The 19,015-nt window shown below is 52.4% G+C and overlaps 1 protein-coding gene across 2 annotated transcripts in view; it reads right to left on the reverse strand.

Moving 5' to 3' along the window:
* Positions 1 to 19,015, reverse strand: part of DLGAP4 (DLG associated protein 4) — a 197,329-nt gene that overhangs the window by 55,242 nt on the left and 123,072 nt on the right. Inside the window, exons 5-7 of one of the 2 annotated variants that reach the window (XM_049868738.1) lie at positions 17,899 to 18,013; positions 14,826 to 14,876; positions 11,526 to 11,766 (exon numbers count right to left, since the gene is read on the reverse strand). In XM_049868738.1, coding sequence (XP_049724695.1) covers positions 11,526 to 11,766; positions 14,826 to 14,876; positions 17,899 to 18,013 — 407 coding nt within the window. Of the gene's footprint in view, positions 1 to 1,989; positions 2,867 to 11,525; positions 11,767 to 14,825; positions 14,877 to 17,898; positions 18,014 to 19,015 lie in introns of those variants that run through there. The other variant, XM_049868740.1, reaches the window with a different exon arrangement.

The raw sequence follows: 19,015 nt of genomic DNA on the forward strand, positions 1-19,015 counted from the left end.
ACCATCCCAGCCCAAACACTGCCACCTCCCCCTGAAGCCTTTCTGATCCCTTTGCCCAGACAGGACCATCTCCTATGGAACACCACAGCTGGCACCCAGCTGGCAGCATTCAGCACCTCTCCCTCTTAGTCTGTGATTAAGCACACCTTTAAATGATAAGATGAGACATAGGTGCAAATAGGTGACCTTTGAGTTACCTTAAAATGCTCAAAATGTCAGAGCTCCAGCTACCTAAAAGACCATGGCATCCAACTCTGTCATTTTTCAGATGGAAAAGTAAGAGGCCCAGAGAGAGGAGGACACTCCTCTGAAATCTTAGCATCAGTGCCAGGAACAGGACCTTGGCATCTGCCTCGCATAATTTAAGGATCCAGTGAGTTTACAATGAGTCTTAGGACAAGGATTATTATTCCCATTTTACAGATAAACTGAAGCCCAGGGGAAAGTGACCTCCCTGAGAGCAGGTGACAATGTGGAGACCAGAAACCTGATCTTTGCACTTTCAGGCCAGGGACCAAACCCTTTCCCCTCCCCTCTCCAAGTAATGCGCTGAGCTCAAGGCACACAGTAAAAGGCCAACGGATGTTAGAGACTGTCATTATACACCAGTGAGCAGGTGACACTAGCCTGACAGTGACCTCTTCAGAGGCAGTGCCATGGAACACCACCTAGGAGTTCCGGGCAGGTCCTTGTCCTCTGGATCTCAGTCTCATATGTAAGACAACGGGGCTGCAACAGCTGATCTTAATTTCTGCTCCAAAGTTCTAGGAAATCCTAGGCTCCCTGACAGCAGACCCCAGCTGTCTGATGGAGCCTCTCTCAGCTGAGGTCTTTGTTCCTCAACTCTATGGGGAAGCAGGAAAAGCAGTGAGGCTGACAACTACAAATTGACTGACTTTATTCCTAAATGCCACTGGCTGGGCAGGGCCTACCCTTAAAAAAGATGAGACAGAAAATCCAGCTGTCTCCCAGCACAGACATCCCGCTGGGCACATCCACCTATCTTTACAAACTGACAAAGAGGAACCAGGAATCAGGGCGTAAGTAAGGGACAGTTAGCTCCCTGCTCTATTGGAAGGGCAAGCTGTATCCCTGAACAGTCAGGAGGCAGTGGAGTGCTGCTGGGTAAAGAACTCTGGACTGTGGAGCCTGGGGCCTGATCTCTGTCCCAGCTCTGCCACGAACTAGCTGGGTACGCTGGTGCAAACTACCTGTCCTCTCTGGGGCTCAGCTGAAAGACAGGCTGACAGTTCACATGCATGTCTACATGCTCACGACAACCTTGTGAGGTCGGCACAATTACCCCCTTTTTACAGATACGGAAACTGAGTTTTGAAAAGGCCAAGGGTCTCACTTTAGGTCATAAAGCTTTAAGCTGGCAGAAGAAGACCCCAGAGGCCTTAGACTTCCAAACTCAAGACTGTTCAGGTTAAGAACAACCTCTCTCCTCCCTCATCCTGAATCAAGGTTCTCAGCAAGACCAAGGAAGCACAGAACCTTGCTCACCTGCCCACTCTGGTGGCCTGCAGAATTCTGGCCACAAACTCCACAGCTCAGCTGCCTAGGAGGCTACACCTCCCTGTAAAATTTCATTAATTCAAGTTGGCAGGAACACAGCCCCCACCCCCAACCCGGTCTAAATAAACGCCCAAGTGATATCACATCCTGCCGGCTCCAAAATAGCCCAGGCCTGCCCACAAGCGATCACAAAGTGCCAGGCCATGCAGGGCCAAGTGGGCAGGGGTGCCCAGCTTGTGGCACCCCACACACACTCAAGCAACTAAAGCAGAAGCCTCAGGGCAGGAAGGACCCCTACTCCCACCTCTGCCAGACTGCCTGGCCCCACCCTCCTTCCCCCCCTTTGTTGGGAGGCCCCCAGAGCCTCCTGCCCCAGCACCAGCCCTTGCCCCAGCGCCAGCCCCCATGGAGCCTCGGCCGCTGCCAGCCTGCAGGCCGACTCCGGCCCAACCCAGACATCCCACCACTCACATTGCTTCAAGAGCTCCAGACACAAAGCCATGAGGGCCGGATGGGGGTCAGAGACCCAGAGACCGGCAAAGACAGAAAGAGGGAAAGGGAGAAACACAGGAGCAGAAAGAAGGGAAGACAGGGGTCCGGGCACAGAAAGCGAGGGTGCCAAGAGTCCTGGGCAAAGGAGCAGGCTCAACGGGGGACCTTTAGCGTGAGAAACATAAAGTGGTGTGACCACCCAGACAGATGTGAGGGCAGGAGCAGAGGCAGGGAGAGCAAGTCAGGGGATGCGACCCAGAGAAATGTGTGTGCTCGGAGGCCTGAGAGAACAGAGAGAAACAGCCAGCAGGGGAAGGCAGGCAGGAAAAAAAAAAAAAAGGCAGGGGAAATAACAGGGGTCCTCTACGAGGGAGACTCCAATGGACTTAGGAGGTCCTAGTGTATTAGGGACACCCAGAAGAGGAAAAACCCTGAGGGAATGGAAACTCAGGGGAGGCAAGACCCCAGGGACTTGGGGCTAAGGGAGGACCCCCAAGGATGTGCAGGAAGCGGAGAGGAGTGCCCTTGGGGAGTATAGAGGGTGTTCTGAAGAGGAGGCCCCAAAAGATCTGGGGGCACCCTGAGGAAAAGCTCCGACGAATGGGATGCTCAAAAAGGGAGGCTCTGAGGGACGAGAGGAGCGCTCTGGAGGGGGACCCCGAGATCGGGGAGCGAGGGAGGGGCTGTGAGGGAGCGCGAGGGCAGAGACAAAGAGACAGCGATGTAGGGAGAGACAAAGCAGGAGGAGCGGGGAGACCGGCCAGAGGGTTGGCGGCTGGACAGAGGGACAGAAGCGCAGGCGAGTAGGTGGACGGACGGACGGACTGACGGACAGACGGGGAGGAGGTCGGGGGCAGGGCCTGGGCGGGGGCGGCGCCCGTCTCCTCGCGGGGCCGCGGCTGCTCCGGGCGACGCTGGGCGGGCCCCGGCGTCCGGGCTAAGGAGGCAGCGGCGGCGGCGGCGACGTGGACCGGACAGAAGGACGGAGTGACGGATGGACTGGCGGCAGCTGCGGCCAGCGGCGGGCACTCACCCTCCTCCCTCACGCGGCCCGGCCCGAGGCTCCGGTTTTGTACGCCCGAGGGGCGGGGCCACTGGGTTAAAGCCCAGCGCCGGCCCCGCCCCGCCCCGCCTCCCGCGTCAGCCGCACGCGCGCGTCGCCGGGGACTCCCGGGACGGGCGGGGGCGCGCGCAGCCCCGTCGGCACGTGGCCAATCGTGCGCGCGCGCGGCTGGGGCCAGTGCGCAAGCGTGCAAGGCGCTCAGCCCAACCCACGCCCAGGCCGATTGACCATGAAAGGGAACGCGCGCCCACGTCGACACGCGCATGCCTGAGCGCAAGGGGGCTCCGCCCCTCGAACCGCCCCGGCAAACCGGTTCCAGCTGGAGCGGGACGCTTGCTTCGTGAGGGAGGCGGCGCGGGGAGAGTTCGGACTAGTTTACGGACGCAGCACCGGGGTGTGAAGGGCCGGGAACTGAGGCTCAGAGGAAGCAGCCTGAAGTCTACGTTTCAGCTTGCACAGTCCGCACTATGTCAAGTACTATCAAGTACGTCCTAAATGTTTCTGATTGTCCCTGCCGTTCCCGCTTTGCTCTCCTCGTCCTACTCAGCTTCTCCAAGCCTGTGTGACCTTGGACGAGATGCTTATTCAGCCTCCTCCGTAAAGTAAAAAAGGACCCCTTGATGCCCTGAAGGACGAAGCGCCTAGCACCAAGCCGGGCTGGCAGTAGGGTCTACCCAAATCGATAAATCGCCACTCCCTTTCTGCTGCATCACCACTGCCCCTGTGCCTCATCGCTTCTTCCCCTTCTCATTCCGCCTTCTCACTCTTCCTCCTCAGTCAATCCTGTCACTTCCTCTTAAGCCTAATCCCCAGGCCCTACCTACAGTAACCCCAAAGACCAACTAACTCCTCTGTTCCCTGACCTGGGTGACCTCGGGCAAGTCCTTTCCCTTCCTCTGTACGTCAGTTTTTCCCAACTGTAAAATGGAGAAAAGAATTTTAGGCATCCCATATGGCTGTTGTGAGGACTGAAGAAGACGATAATGTTGCTAATACCACAGTCAGGATTTTGCTTGCGTAAAGGTATAACAACAAAAGCAATTGAGGGGGGAAAAAAAAAACAACCTTGAAAACAATGGGAAAGATGGGAAGAAATTGGAGCCCTCATCCATTGCTGACGGGAATGCAAAATGGTACAACCACTGTGGACAACAAATTTGGTAGTTCCTCAAAAAGTTAAACAACACAACCAGATGATCCAGCAATCCCAATCGTAGGAATATAGCCAAAATAATTGAAAGCAGGAACGCAAACAGAAACTTGCACAACAAAGTTGATTTGGCTATTCACAATAGTCAAAAAGTGGAAACAACCCAAGTATCCATCAACAGATGGATAAATAAAATGTGGTATATACATCCAATAGAGTATTACTCAGCCGTAAGGAGAAACGAGGTTCTGATACATGCTACAACATGGATGAACCTTGAAAACATCATGCTGAGTGAAATAAGTCAGACACAAAAGGACAACATTGTATGTTTCTACTTATATGAAATAGGCAAATATCTAGAGACCAAAGTTAATTAGTGGTTTCGAGGGGTGGGAGGAGGGGGAAATGGATAGTCATTGCTTAGGAGGCCCTGAGATTCTGTTAATTGTGGTGGAATAATTTGGAAAAATAGTAGTGATGGTTGCACAACGTGGTGAATGTCATCGATGTCACTGAATTGTAAAAATTCTTGAATGAGCAAATGTTTTGTTATATGTATTTGAACCACCATAAAAAAAATTGAGGCTTCTTCAGCCATTTCCATGCTAGGCACTATGCTAAGCACTTTGAAAGTATTAGTTCACTTCATCCTACTCACAGTTGCTATGTTACACCTGTACTATTCACTTAAAATTTATGTTTAAATTGATTTACTTGGGGGGGAAGTAAATACATTCATGTGGCCTTGACAACCCAAGGCAGCACAGATTGAGACCTTATTATCCTACCCCCAGTCCTCCAAACTCAATACACACGCTCTGGGATCTTGGGCAAGTATCTTTTCTTCTCCATCTCACCAGCCTCACTTGTCCTCTGGAGAGAGAAACTGGACCAGGGCAGGGTTTTCTCAAAGCGTGGCCGTGGTTGACCCTTGCATCAGGGCACCAGTTGAAACACAGACCTGGGCCTGAACCCAGGTAGGCTCAGAGTTCACATTTTACCAAGTTTGAGACTCATTGAGCTAGGGGATTTCATTTGTTCTGCCGATGATAATGTTTTAGTATCCCAATAGACATTTATGGAGCATCTACTGTGTACAGGCAAGGGCTGGGTCTGGATGGAATCCCTGCAAAGTTGAGTTGGCTCTACCCTAGCCTGGGGGTGGGGAATAACCAGGACTCAGAGCCCTCACACTCAAATCCCCAGCTTGGCCCCAAGGCTTCCCTTCCTGGGGGGTAAAAAAAATAGGGATTCCAAAATCTTTCCCAATTTCCAGATAGTAGCTGTGCTGCCCCTGGTGGACAGAGCTGGCGGTTAGGGGCATGGACTCTACCTGGCCTGACTACAAAACAGTCTCTTCCCATCACCCCTTGACTGCTCAACTTCCCTACACCCTCCATCCATCCAAGCCACCAAGGAATCCTGTCGACTCTACTTTCAGAACCCGTCCAGGATCTGGCTAGTTGTCACGACCTCCTTTGCTGCCGCCCTGTGTAAGCCATCGCTGGCTCTCCCCTGCATTACTGCATCACCCTCCTATCTGGCTTCCTCAACCAAAGCTCCATACAGCAGCCTCAGTGTTTCTTTTAAAATGTAAATCAGGTTATGTCACATCTCTGCTCCAAATGCCCCAATGGTTCCCCATCCTGCTCAGAACAAAAGCTGAAGTCCTTTCCGGACCTATGGTCACACCCTGTGTGCTCAGCCCCGCTCCCTCTGACCTCATCTTTCACCACTCTCTCTTCTAGCTCACTCAGCCCCAGCCATACTGGCCCCTGCTCCTCCTCCTACACACCAGGCACCCTTCTGCCTCAGGGCCTTTGTACCAGCTATTACCCCTGCCTGGAGTACTTCCCCCCAGGACAGCTCATTCCTTCAGTTCCTTCAAGTCTTTGCTCAGTGTGTTTGACCGTACCTACCCTGCTTAGCTATAGGGTCGCTATGAGTTGGAATCGACTGCAACGGGTTTGGTTTGGAAACCCTGGTGGCGTAGCAGTTAAGAGCTACGGCTGCTAACCAAAACTCCTTGGAAACCCTATGAGGCAGTTCTACTCTGTCCTATAGTGTAGCTATGAGTCAGAATTGACTCGATGGCAACAGGTTTGGTTTACCCGGGTTAGTGGAAACCCTGGTGGTGTAGCAGGTAGGTGCTATGGCTGCTAACCAAAAGGTCGGCAGTTTGAATTCACCAGGCGCTCCTTGGAAACCCTATGGGGCAGCTCTACTCTGTCCTTTAGGGTCGCTATAAGTTGGAATCGACTCTATGGCAACGGGGTTTTTTTTTTTTTTTTTTTTTAACCCTGTTTATGGATCCCTGGTGGCACAGTGGTTAAGAGATCAGCTACTAGCCATAAATGCTGGCAGTTCGAATCCACCAGCTGCTCCTTGGAAACCCTATGGGGCAGTTCTACTCTGTGCTATAAGGTCTCTGTGAGTCAGAATTGCCTTGATAACAATGGGTTTTGACCCTGTTTATACTACAACACCTCTCCCCTCACCCTGCCAGCACTCCCAATAACCCTTACCCTGTGCTATTTTTTATACCACTTAACATTTTCCAATAAACCATATGATATACTTATTTATATTATTTATGTTTATTGCTTTACCTTCTCCCCACCACCCCCCATAGAATGTCCGCTCCGTGAAGGCAGGGGTTTTAGTTGTTTTGTTCACGGATGTCTCCCTGGTATCTAGAGCACAGCCAGGCACCTAGCAGGTGATTGTTCGATAAACATCTGTAGAATGAAGGGATGCCTGACTACAAGGCTCATTTCCTTAACTACCACGCTGTTTAGAGGGCCTCCATGGTTCTATTTAAGCACCTTAGTCTCTCCTCCTTTGGGGTGACTTCTCTCCCCTGAGGGCATAAGGGTGTCCCAGAGTCTCAGTCCTGGTATTTGAGGCCTGCCTACTAGTCCTTAAGTCCCCATCACTATTTCTCCAAGAAGGCTCAGCAGGTCTGCCTAAAAATGGGACTCAAGAGTGATGATCCCTGCACTGAGTACAAAACTGATGCTCAATAAACCAGGGATATCCTGGTCTAAGTGTGGCCCCAGGGAGAAAGCCTGCCCTCTATCCAGTGCGCTCTGTGGTGAGCTGCCCATTTCAGCAGTAGGGAATTTTGGCTACTTGTTACCCACTCTGAGAAGGCCTTCTGGGTCCTCCCACTCCTCTCTGACCCCAACAGCCCCTGGCCAGGCCTCCCTGGCCCTTGCCTGGAACCAGCCCCTGAGTGGCCTCCCTGCCTCCAAACCATTCTGCCCACGTAGCCAAATGATTCCCCCTGAAACTCTGTGACCATACAGTACCTCTTTTCCAGGACCACAGATGGCTCCCCCACACACGGAAGAACAAAGCTCAAGGCTTTTGAGTCAGGCAGATCCACCACCTGGGAAACTCAGTTCATTGACCCTCACCAAGTCATTCACCTTTGCTAGGCTATGGTTTTTGTGTGTAAAATGTATAAATGTGTGCATATCTGTGAATGTTGGGAAGAACTGGGTTGAATCAGGAATGGCAGATCTGTGTACCTATCCCCACCACGGCAGACATCACCAATCAATGGTGGCACACTTCTCTACTTATCTCAGTCCTGAGGGCCAGGGATCAGAGAGGACACATGAGTTGAAATCCATTTGCAATCTCTGGACAAGATGCTCTTTGGGGCTCTGGGGATTGGATGGGCTGAACTGAAGGTGGTGCCAGGGGACAAGGTTGACTAGAGGGTTGACTGCTTTCTGGAATTTTGTCAGCCTCTCCTCCTGTGTCTATTGGTGGGGGTATGGATCACAGAAGAAACCAGGAGAGCTCCAGGGGTGGGGAAAGAAGTAAAGGAAGGGAGGGGCAGAGCAGAGTGAGGGTCTTGGATGGTCACATAGGTACTCCAGGGTCTCCAAACCCAAGCCCTCACAACACAGATGGAGATTTTGAGGCCCAGAGGAGGGCAGGGACTCACCCAGAGTCACATCGCAGAGCTGAAACTAAAATTCAGGGCCCCTGAGCAAGGGGAAAGGGTGTTTCCCAGGTCTAGAATCTAGCCCAGCTCAGCCCAAGAGCCTCAAGCACTGCCAAGGAGTGACCCCAAGTGTGGGTACCTGTGTGTGTGTATGCGCACATGCATGCACAGGAGCAGAGAATGCAGGTGACAGGAGTGGGGGTGCCACCCCGCAGCCCACCACTACCACTATTCTGGCGCTTGCTGAGCCCCCTGGGCGATGTCACAGCCTCCCTTGTGATTCAGAGAAAGTGGGAGAAACATGGAAGTGAGGGCAGGGGGGAGGGGAGATCCAGAAACTGAAAGGGAAGAAAGGGAGAGCGTGGGGGAGAGGAACAGAAGGCTGAGGGAGACAGACAGAAGGCCAAGATGGAAGGGGAGAGAGACAGGGATGAAGAGGGAAGATGGAAGAAAGGGATAGAGAAATGCAGAGGACTAAATGGGAGATGGGCAGAGGAAGAGAGAAGAGGGAGTGGAAAGGAGGCTTCTTTCTTCCTCTCTTTCTCAGAGGCATACAGAGAGATGAGGGCTGAGGGGCAGACTGAGAGGTGAGGGTGCCTCTAAGGCCCCTCCTGGGGGCCCCTCCTCGGTAGGTCCCTTGACTGGGGAGGGGCGTGTATATGCAGTGAAGTTGCTGCTTCCCCCACCATCCAATGGAGCTGCCCCCTGCCTGCCAGTCACCTGCCAGAGCTATTTCTGGAATGTGGAATCTGGGTCAGAAAGGAGGAGGGAAGGAGGGGGTGGAGGCAGAAGCCCTGGCAGCAGGGAAGCTGGCCAGCTCTGTGAGGGTGGGTGGGCAGTTCCATGCCCTGCCCACAGTCACTCGGAGTGGCCCAGCCCCTGCCAGGCTCTCACTGCCTCAATAATGCCCCTCACCCGCGTCTACCCACCCACCTGCATATGGCATGAGGGCAAATGTGCCCATGTGGGAGTAACAGAGCTTTCATGTTCCTCAGCAACTTGGGGGCTTAGAATAGACTGACGAGGTAGGACAGCCTTCTGAACAGGGGTCACCCTGCAGGGGGACAGTGGCAGAGTGAGGGTGTGCTGCATGTGTGTCTGTGTGGAGGGAGGTGACTCTAGGCAAGACTGCCATGTACAGCTGCACACATTTTACATTGATTAAGGAAGCCATGTCTAAGGGGGGGTGGTGCTGTTCACAATACAGACATAACTGAATTATATAATTATTACAACAAATTTCTGGCAGATGGCAGTAAAGGGCCTTGTTCTAATAAAAGCTGTGTATGATGACAATTTTTAACAGATGGCAGTTAAGTGTCTGAAGGAGGGGCACCCTTTCCTAACTTAGCACAAACATGCCGTACGGACCAGCAGTAGCTCTGGCCACAGGCTCGGTGGTCTGGTGGCTTTGATTTTCCCTGTGAGGTAGGTGAGTTCACCTGCTGAGCATGAGAGGATCAGAGGCTTGAGGAGAAAGGAGTAAGTTAGTAGTGGTCCCTGTGGATACCTGAACAGAGGGCTGACCAGGGTAACACAGGAGGCCCCCTGAGGGCCCACGTGAGAATTGGTTTGGTGGCTCCAGCCTGCTAGAGACATGATTTGCTCACAGCTGTGGAGGTGGCATGAGCCTTGAAGGAGAAACACGTATGTGAGTGTGTCTGCAGGTACATGTAGATATTACCTGTATGTGTAACACGAGAATACCAGTATGCATGTGTTTTTACATGTTTTCCTATCACACGTAGGCCTAAGAGTACAAAAATTTATATCTATCTATAAGTAGACGAAAGGAGCCTTGGTGGTGCACTGGTTAAGCCAACCCACTGCCGTCAAATTGATTCCGACTCATAGCGACCCCATAGGACAGAGTAGAACTGCCCCACAGATTTTCCAAGGATCGCCTCGTGGATTTGAACTGCCGGCCTCTTGGTTAGCAGCACTTAATCACTACGCCACCAGGGTTGCACTCAGCTGTTAACTGAAAGGTCAGTGATTTGAATCCATCAGGTACTTCCAGGGAGAAAAGGCGTGGTGATCTGCTTCCATAAAGGTTATAGCCTAAGAAACCCTATGGGGCAGTTCTGCTCTGTCCTGTAGGGTCACTATGAGTTGGAATCGACTCGAGGGCACACAACAACAACAATGTAAGTAGGTACATAAGTTGTTGACCGGGTTTGTGTCATCAGGAATATAGTTGCAGTACCCAGTATTAACACTTGAAAAATAATAAAGTGCCATCTAGTGGATCCTCTCAGCTGGTTAGAAGGGCTTCCAGAAAACGTAAGGCCGTGGTCTCACAGATGTGCCCAACATAGTCATAATCAAGTCTGGGGCGAGAAGATCAGAGGGGATTTAAAAGGCAACAGTGAAAACAAAAGTTCACTTGGTCAAGAAGCTGGTTACCTGCATATAGAATATCCATGGAGGTTCATTTATTTACATCAAACACCAACTGAGCTGTTGAAACAGTTGTTTCTCTTCCTACAACAATCCGACCCCCAATTGCCTTTATGGCTTTGGCTCTAAGGAAGCTCAGGGTCAAGTCTGAGAAACCAGTAATAACAGCTACCACTTGTTAAGCTCCTACCAGGTACAAGGCTGTGGCGAAACCCTCCCTATGCATAGTCTTATTTCATCTCCCCAAGACCTCTCTGGGCTCTGGCTTGTACCCTCGATTTATATATGGAAAAACAGGCTTAGGAGGAGAGTTAGCTAGTGAGAGTAAGCCCAAAATCCTCTCTACTAAACCAGAAACCACTACATTTTTCTTTGGTCTTGATTTTCTGTTTATTATTTCATTCAGTGACTTAGGATCCAATTTTTCTCCTACCGGTCATCAGTTATCTTCAGGGGATTTGGAACAAGAATCAGGAAACGTAACTTATCTCTCCTTGTGGATATGAGAGAAACCTACTCAGTGCGAGTATTGTCCTTTCCCTGCAGGCTCTGCCTGCCTGCAGGTTCTGCCCCTCCTTATAGGCTTGCCAACCGAACTATCCAAACAGGTAGGTAGGGCTTCAGTAAGTCCTGCCCACAAGCAGGTGGCTGCACTAAGCCAGGGAGCCAGACTAGCTCAGGGGACTCAGGGGCAACCAAGTATCTGTAAGTTCCAGCACTCTCCACACCCCCACACCATGGGTGGCATCTGTCTCTGTGATACCCATTTGAGCTCCAGTTCGCCAGCTGGTGTGCAGTTCACCCCCGAGGCCTCCAGCCATCCCTCCAGTCCTAGGCAGCCCACCCTGGCTCCTCCCCAGCATTCCTTATGGGCTGGCCCAGAAGGCATGGTCCCTTGGGTCCCCTCAAAGAAACCCTTTCCCCCTCATCATGGGACTCACTTGGAAGCGTGCGGCTGTTGCTGAGGCTGCCAGTGCTGGGTGGTGGGGAGAGGGACTGCAGGGAGACACTGTCCTCCTCCTGCGAACAGCCTGCCTGGATGGCTCGCAGGTAGCTGTGGCTGCGGGAGCGGAAGTAGCTGGGCAGTGGCAAGTCAAGCGCCTCTGCCACTGCCGACTCTGCTTCGCTGCAGGCCGACTCACAGGCTGCCTCGTACTGGTCGCTCAGATCTGCCTCCCGTACCTGTCCCGGCAAAGGCAGGTGTCAGGGTCCAGCTCTGGTTATCCTGGGGGTAGGGGCACCTGGTGGTCGGCTCAGCTGCAGGGCTGGAGAGTCTGTGAGGCCTCACTTCCCATTCCCCCATCTCACTCAGGATATGGGATGGGCAGGCAGAGCCCTTAAGAAATACACAGCCTTTGCTGTGGGATCATGGGCAAGTCATTGCACCTCTCTGGGCCTCAATTTTCCATCTCTAAAATGGGGGAGGAAGTTGGAATATTATAGGATGTTAACTAGATTGTATCTTGTGTGTCCACACTGCTCAACTGATAGTAGATTTTGAGGTCACATCTGAGTCAGCAGGAAAGAAAAATGTAATCAATTAGTAATATTGGAATGGGAGTGGCAGCAGGCAAGCTGGCTATTTCCCATCCTATGGCCCAATCTCTCCATTTTACAGGCAAAAAAACAGAAGATCAGTGAGAGGAAGACTCTTGCCAGAGGCATGAATTGAGGAAGTGGTAGAGTCAACAATGTTTGAGGATGATTAACCTAGCCCTGGTGTGCAGGATAGATATTGGATGGGGGTCTGGAAAGGAGCCAGGAGGTTAAAGATGAAGCTGATGTAATAGTCTGGTGAGAGAAGATAAGACTGGTATGAGGATAGTGGCAGTGAGGATTGATTAGTGATGTCTGCCATGGGCAGTACTTAAAGTGGTGGCATACATGCTATTTGCCACTTGCATCTAGTTCAACCTCGTCTAGATGGTTTCTCAGTGTTCCTCCAGAGATGACCATGTAGAATCCTCCAAATCTATGGCTCTGCTTCTCTATTTTATCCCCTCACAATACATATTCTCCAAGAGTTCTGGAAGGGTCTGTCCGACCCATGCCTCAGGCCACGATGGTAACCGAGGACCACAGCATATAACCTAGTGAGTTAGCTGCCCAAAGATGGGCACTGGGCGGAGGTCCTAGGGGAAGGCCTGGGCTAGACTGAGGGTTATGTGGGGCAAAAGATGGAGTTGGGCCTGGGGGCCAGCTCTGCCCCGACCTGGCTGTGTGACCTCAGGCCATCACTGTCTTCTCTGGGTCAGTTTTTCCTCATCTAATTGAAATGGATGCCTGTGCACTTGTCTAAGACAGCATCAGATAAAATGACAAGATAGCTCCCACCCAATTTGGAGACTATGTTTGGAAAGGTCTAAATCTGTGCAATGTAGGAGCCACTAGCCACATGTGGCTAATTTAAACCTAAATAGCCACATGTAGCTAGTGGCTCCTATAGTCACGCTAGGACCCCTGCCGGCCACAATAATTAAGTGCTTGGCTGCTAACCAAAAAGTTCAGTGGTTCGAACCTACCGGTCGCTCCGTGGGAGAAAAAGGTGGCAGTCTGCTTCCATAAAGATTTACAGCCTTGGAAACCCTATGGGCAGTCCTACTCTGTCCTGCAGGTTGCTATGAGTCAGAATCGACTTGACAGCAACAGGTTTAGTTTTGGTGTAGAAACACTAACCAATTCGCTTGCTCAGTAGCCACATATGACTAGTGGCTACCTAATTGGACAACACGGATTATAGAACATTTCCATCATCGCAGAAGGTTCTACCTGACAGCGCTGATATATTAAAATATAGGCCATGTGGCAGAGCCAGAATTCATGGGAGTAGGCATTAAAGTGAGAACTGTTTATCCTCTCGCTGTGACCTGAAGCACACTGAGAGGCTTTTGTGACTGCCAAGGGCAATGAGGTCTTGCTTCGGGACTACAAGTAACAGCACAGCTCTTGAAGCAGTTTGCCAGGGCTTGGATCCTGGGTCCATCCCTTCCTCACAACTCACAGTACGAACTTAGGCAAGTCACTTAATCTCTCTGTGTCTCAGTTTCCAACCTATAAAATGGGGCTAATTATAGTCCTAATTTCATAGGGTTGTTGTCAAGATAAAATAATGCATATCATGTGCTCAGAACAGTGCCTGGGAGAGGAAGTACCCGGGAAGCTGCACCCATTATTACGGGCAGCTATGTAGCATGAACGTGAGGATTTATAAATGCTGGTAAGATGCTCCCAAGCTGGGGGTGTGGATGAGCTGGCCAGTGCTGCTGGTGTGTGTATCACTAAGGACCCGCTGTGTGGAGCACACTGCCCTGGGGCTTTGTATCTTAACACACGGCATCCTTACCACAAGCCTGTTGAAGTGGGTATTGTTCTGCTGTTAGAGGAGGCTCAGAGAAGATGGGAACAACCTTTACCACCTGGCCCACTGTGGACTCCCCAAAGACCTTCTGGAATAATGTGTTCAAGAGGAACTATGACAGGCAGAGTGAGGACAGAGGCATCTGTGGTTGGGATCAGGAGATGTGGACCCAGTTTTGCTCCTGCAGAACGTATGGCCTTGAACAAGTCCCTCACCAACTCTGGCTACCCTGAGGGGTTGAGCTCAGAGCACCTTTCCTGCCCCACTTTCTGGTCTTGGAGTTGCAGCCTGGGAGGGAGGGGTCCACTTCTGGGGCCAAGATAGGTGTGCCTGGGAGGCAGCACCCTTAGGGCACCCACACACTGCCAAGCCTGGCAGCGACTCCACCCACTTTGGTAAAACACTCTCCCCATTCACTCCAACACCCCAACATCCTTAAAGAGCTTGCTGGAGCCCTAGAAAGGAGAAAAGCCAGGGGACTTCAGGTCTGGGGTCTAGAGGCCAACAGCAGCAGACCCCAGCCACCAGCCCATCCAAATAAAACCCTCCTCAGGCCTGATCTAACTTTGAGGATGGAGCCAGAGGAATTTCAGGGAATGCCTTCCATTAACCTGAGGTCATTTCTTGTCTAATCCATAAAACCGAACTCATTCTTTACTATTTTTAAGAGGAAACTGAGGCACAGAGAAGTGAAGTGATAAGGGCAGGTAGGGGAGCATCAGGGCACCATTGTGGACCTAAACTCCATCCTCACTGGCAGTAGCTTTCTTGGTGGTGACTCTGCACCTGCCCAGGAGCGGGGCTAGGACCATTCAGATGCCAGGCCTAAGACCCGGCCCTAGACTCTGGGTTTAGGGGATGAGAGAATGGCAAACATACTGACCTGCTGCTCATGGCCAAACAACTGGGGGATCAGGGAGGCCTGTCCAAAAATCTGCAGGAAAGAGAGGGGGAAGGGTTATAGGGAGACCAGGGTTGGGGGCTGGAGTGGGGTATTTAGGCTTAGCTACAAGAAAACTTGGAGCTGGCTTGTCTAACCTCCTCCCAGACTGGGTGAAGCCCAGATGCTAGGATGTCTTACTTGGGTTCATCCTGGGATGGGAGGCTCACTCCTCGTGGGGCTGGGCATGGCTGAGGACTTATATGCTGCTCTTTATAAGTCCTTCTCTTGCCCTCACCCCTGGGCCATGGATCCCCCGTCTGCCATGTCTAACCTGGGTGGGCAGCTCACCAGGATCTACTGATCAGGGATGGTGCCCAGAGCCCTCTCTTCCCCAGGCAGGGCATAAGCAGTCTAGTACCTGGTGGGACAGGGGCTCCTTCTGGTAGGAATCCAGGCCTCAGAGACACAGCCCGAGCTGGGACATCTCCAACTTTGGGGCCACATATACAGCTTGGGTCAGCTCAAGCTCCTGAATATAGGGGCATGGGGGAGCCATAGGACCCTGGGCTAGGAGACAGCTGGGGCTGGGTAGAGGATGGTGGGAGAGAGCTGCCGGGGTCCCCAGCTTGGGTGATACCATAGGCCTTGTGTTGTCAAAGGGCAAAACTATTCCAGTTGCCAGGGCCAGTCAGGGGATGGAGATGGGGCATGCATGACAGACAGATACAGAGAGAAACATGGAAATGCAGACACATTAGAGAGACCCAGAGAAAAATGTGCATTAGGAGAGATAGAACACAGACAGAAAAATAGAGGGAGACAGACAGAGACAGGAAGACTGCGAGACAAGAGAACCTGGTAAACTGGGGGAGACAGGGAGGGGTACTGTCCATTCAGCAAACACCTGCTGGGCCCTGCCCTGGACTGGTATGTGCTAGATGCTGGGGACACCACGAGGAACAGGACAGCAAGATCCCCACCCTCTTAAGAGGGAGACAGTCATTAGATAAATAAACAGATATTTCAGATAGCATAAGTGCCCACAAGAAAATAAAACAGGGCGAGGAAACAGTGCCTGGGGTCTAGTTTAGACAGAGGCCAGGGAAGGTCTCTCTGAGGAGGTGACATTTGATTCTTGCTAAGATTTGAGAGGAGAGGGAACAATGAATGCAACAACCCTGAGGCAGGAATAAGATGGCACATTGATGTGTGAGGGGCAGAAAGGAGGCCAGAGTGGCTGGAGCTGAGTGAGCAGCAGAGCTTGTAGGAGATCAGCCCTGAGAGGGAGGCAGGGCCTGGACTTTGCAGGGCCTAGTGAGACCAAGTAAGGACTCTGGCTTTCACTCGGGGTGAGAGGGGAGCCATGGAAGGGTTCGGAGCAGGGGTATGGAGTGATCTGACTTACGTCTTTTACAAGCTCCCTCTGGCCGCTGGGAATGGATTGGAGGTGGAAGGCATGGAGGCCAGGCAGCCGTTCAGGTCAGACTTGGTGGGGCCTGGATGAGGGTGGCAAGGGCAAAGGGTTCCACGGGTTTGGAGCCCTCTACCCTACCCCACGTCTGAGGTTACTCTCCTGGGAGTCTGTGAATGATAGTGCTGGGGAGGGCTTGGCCAGGCTAGAACTGTGGAGTGGTGAGGAGGCGGGGCCCCAAAGCCTTCCTGTGGAGCCTAAGACCTATTCCTGCCCAGAGAAGAGCTGGTCTGCACCTGGCTGCCCCACTGCCTCATTGTGCTCCTACATGCGGGTGTCTGCCAGCTCCAGGCCTCGTCTCTTCTTCCACCCCATGGGGGCAGGGGTGGACTAAACAGTAAGCAGGCTACGCATGGGCTTACTTGCGTTTACTTACTAATCTGTAGTGAACAATTTCACTTTGACGTGGTGAAAAACTGGTGAAATTATTCACTACAGATTAGTAAGTACGCACAAGTAAGCCCATGTGCCCCTTCCTTATTGTGTAATTCATCCCTGCATGGGGGGAACCCTTGAGCCTTGGCTGGCCTTCCCTTTAAAAACCCTGAAGTACTGCACACACAGCAGAGGCTAGGGTCCAGGTCTGGGGTATGACAGTCCCAGATCCCTGCCCGGCTTTGCCTCCTCCTAGGTGCATGACCGCATCTCTCTGAGCCTCAGTTTCCTATCTGTGAAATGGGGATATGGACAACAAGGCCTCCTGGGGGTGACTGTGGTGAGGGCTCAGGGAGCTGAGGGTTGCGAGAGTAGCTTGTAAATTAAAAGCGCAGCACAGAATGCTTATTGCTCTAGTGGCAGAGTTGGCTGGGCCCTGGGAGTCCAGCTTTTCACCGAATAAGTGGGGCATTGAGGTCCCGAGTAGAAAAGCAACTTGCCCAAGGTTACACAGCAAGATGATAATAACAACCATAATGATAGCTGCCCTTTGCTGAGCACATTATTTATCTCATTTAGTTCTCACAACAACCAGGGCTTTGAACAAGTTCCCAGGAAGTTATACATAAGAATCACCTGGGGATCTTGTTTAAAATGTCGGTTCTGGTTCAGTATATCTGGGGTGGAAATGCAAATTCTCAGCAGGAGTTGTAACCAAAATGAACCGGTTCAAAGCCCTGCAACAACCCTTTGAACTAGGAGTGATCACCCTCCTGTGGTCAGTCAGGAAACTGAGGCTCAGGGAGGAGAGGTGACTTGTCCTGGGTCTTACTGTCAGAGACAAGACTGGGACTTGAACCCAGGTCTCCAGTTCCCTGTACTCATGGGTCAGAACCCAAGGAGAGGTGGCAAGACCCTGGGGCCTGTGGCCCCAGCCTGGTTGACAGCAGTGGTGTGGCCCCTCCCTCAGGGTCCTCGGCTCAAGAAGCCATACGTGTAGGCCCCATGACTGTGCTCTCCAGCCACAGGGACTGCAGGGGGAGCAGAGTGACACACACAGGGAGCCTTGGGGACGAAGACCAAACGGAAGCACACTGCAGACATGTGGGGACCACTCAACAGGACCTGGACATCTGTCCCTTTCCTGGGTGGGAGTCAATGAGCTAAGGGCCAGAGGCTGGGACCCTCCCAAGCCCACTGACCTTCCAGCTTGCTCACCACCCTCACCTGGCTGATGCAGCTGGAGTCGTTGAGGCTGTCGCTGATGGGATTGTAGTCCTCCTCCCAGCTCGGACACTTGGAGGGCAGAAGCATGTCCACTGAATCAAGGCGGTCCAGACTCCTGGTGGGGGTGGGGAGCAGACGGGGCTCAGCCCACCCATTGTTCAGCCTGGGAAACTGAGGCCCAGAGGGGGAAAGGCTGGCCAAGATCATCCAGTAGCAGAGGGTAAAAGGGAAGTCACTGCCAGCCCAGATGGTGGTTGGAGGTGCAGAGCAAGGGGAGAGCACCCAGCTTTCGGGAGGCCTTGACTATATGGTGAATCTGGAGAGTAGAGGTGGCCCTCGCCTGTCATGCCCATTGAAGCCACGAGATGGCAGCACCAGCTTGCATTTGACCATTCCGAGTCCAACCCCAGAGGAGCCCACCTTGACAGTCCCCTGCCTTCTTCCCTGCCCATCTGGGACAATCCTAGAGGCCTAATACCCTGGCCTCAGGCTAGGGCTGCCCAAACGGCCCCAGTTTTGCCACAGTGACCAGATGGACTCCACAGGTCCCTGGAGACTCATCCCTTCACCCCATTCCCTGCCTCCATCTTTCTCACACCTGCCTGACCCTGGGCCTCCTCCAATCCCTGCTCTGGGAATAAAGGCTGAGCAGCCAACAGCTCAGGTCCTAGACAAGAAGAAACTGAATTGGAATTCAGCTTCCTTGCTGGGTGACCTCGAAAAGTCACCAACCCTTGCTAGGCCTGTTTCCTCACCTGTACGATGGGGATGACACCACCTGCCTGCTGTGGCTGTGGTGAGGATTTCGTGATGCCGGTCATGGTGCACCGGGGCAGTGTGCAGTAAATGCTGATAGATAGCGGCCATTACTGGTACTGCTATTACTATAATTATTGATTTCAGGTCACTCAAGGTCCATGCCCTGGCCCTGCCCACCTCTCCCACCGTAATGCCCTCTGGTCATTCACAGAATCCTAGGACCTCAGGACTAGAAGGGGTCTTAGAGATCATCCAGCTCAGTCCCCTCACCTAAAGTGCAGATACCAAGGCTCAGAGAGGGGCAGACCTGGGAGTAGGCAGTAGTGTTCCACCCATTCCCCTGCCTTCTGCATCAGCC

Source organism: Elephas maximus, chromosome 25 (genome assembly GCF_024166365.1).
Source record: "Elephas maximus indicus isolate mEleMax1 chromosome 25, mEleMax1 primary haplotype, whole genome shotgun sequence".
Classification (NCBI taxonomy): domain Eukaryota; kingdom Metazoa; phylum Chordata; class Mammalia; order Proboscidea; family Elephantidae; genus Elephas; species Elephas maximus.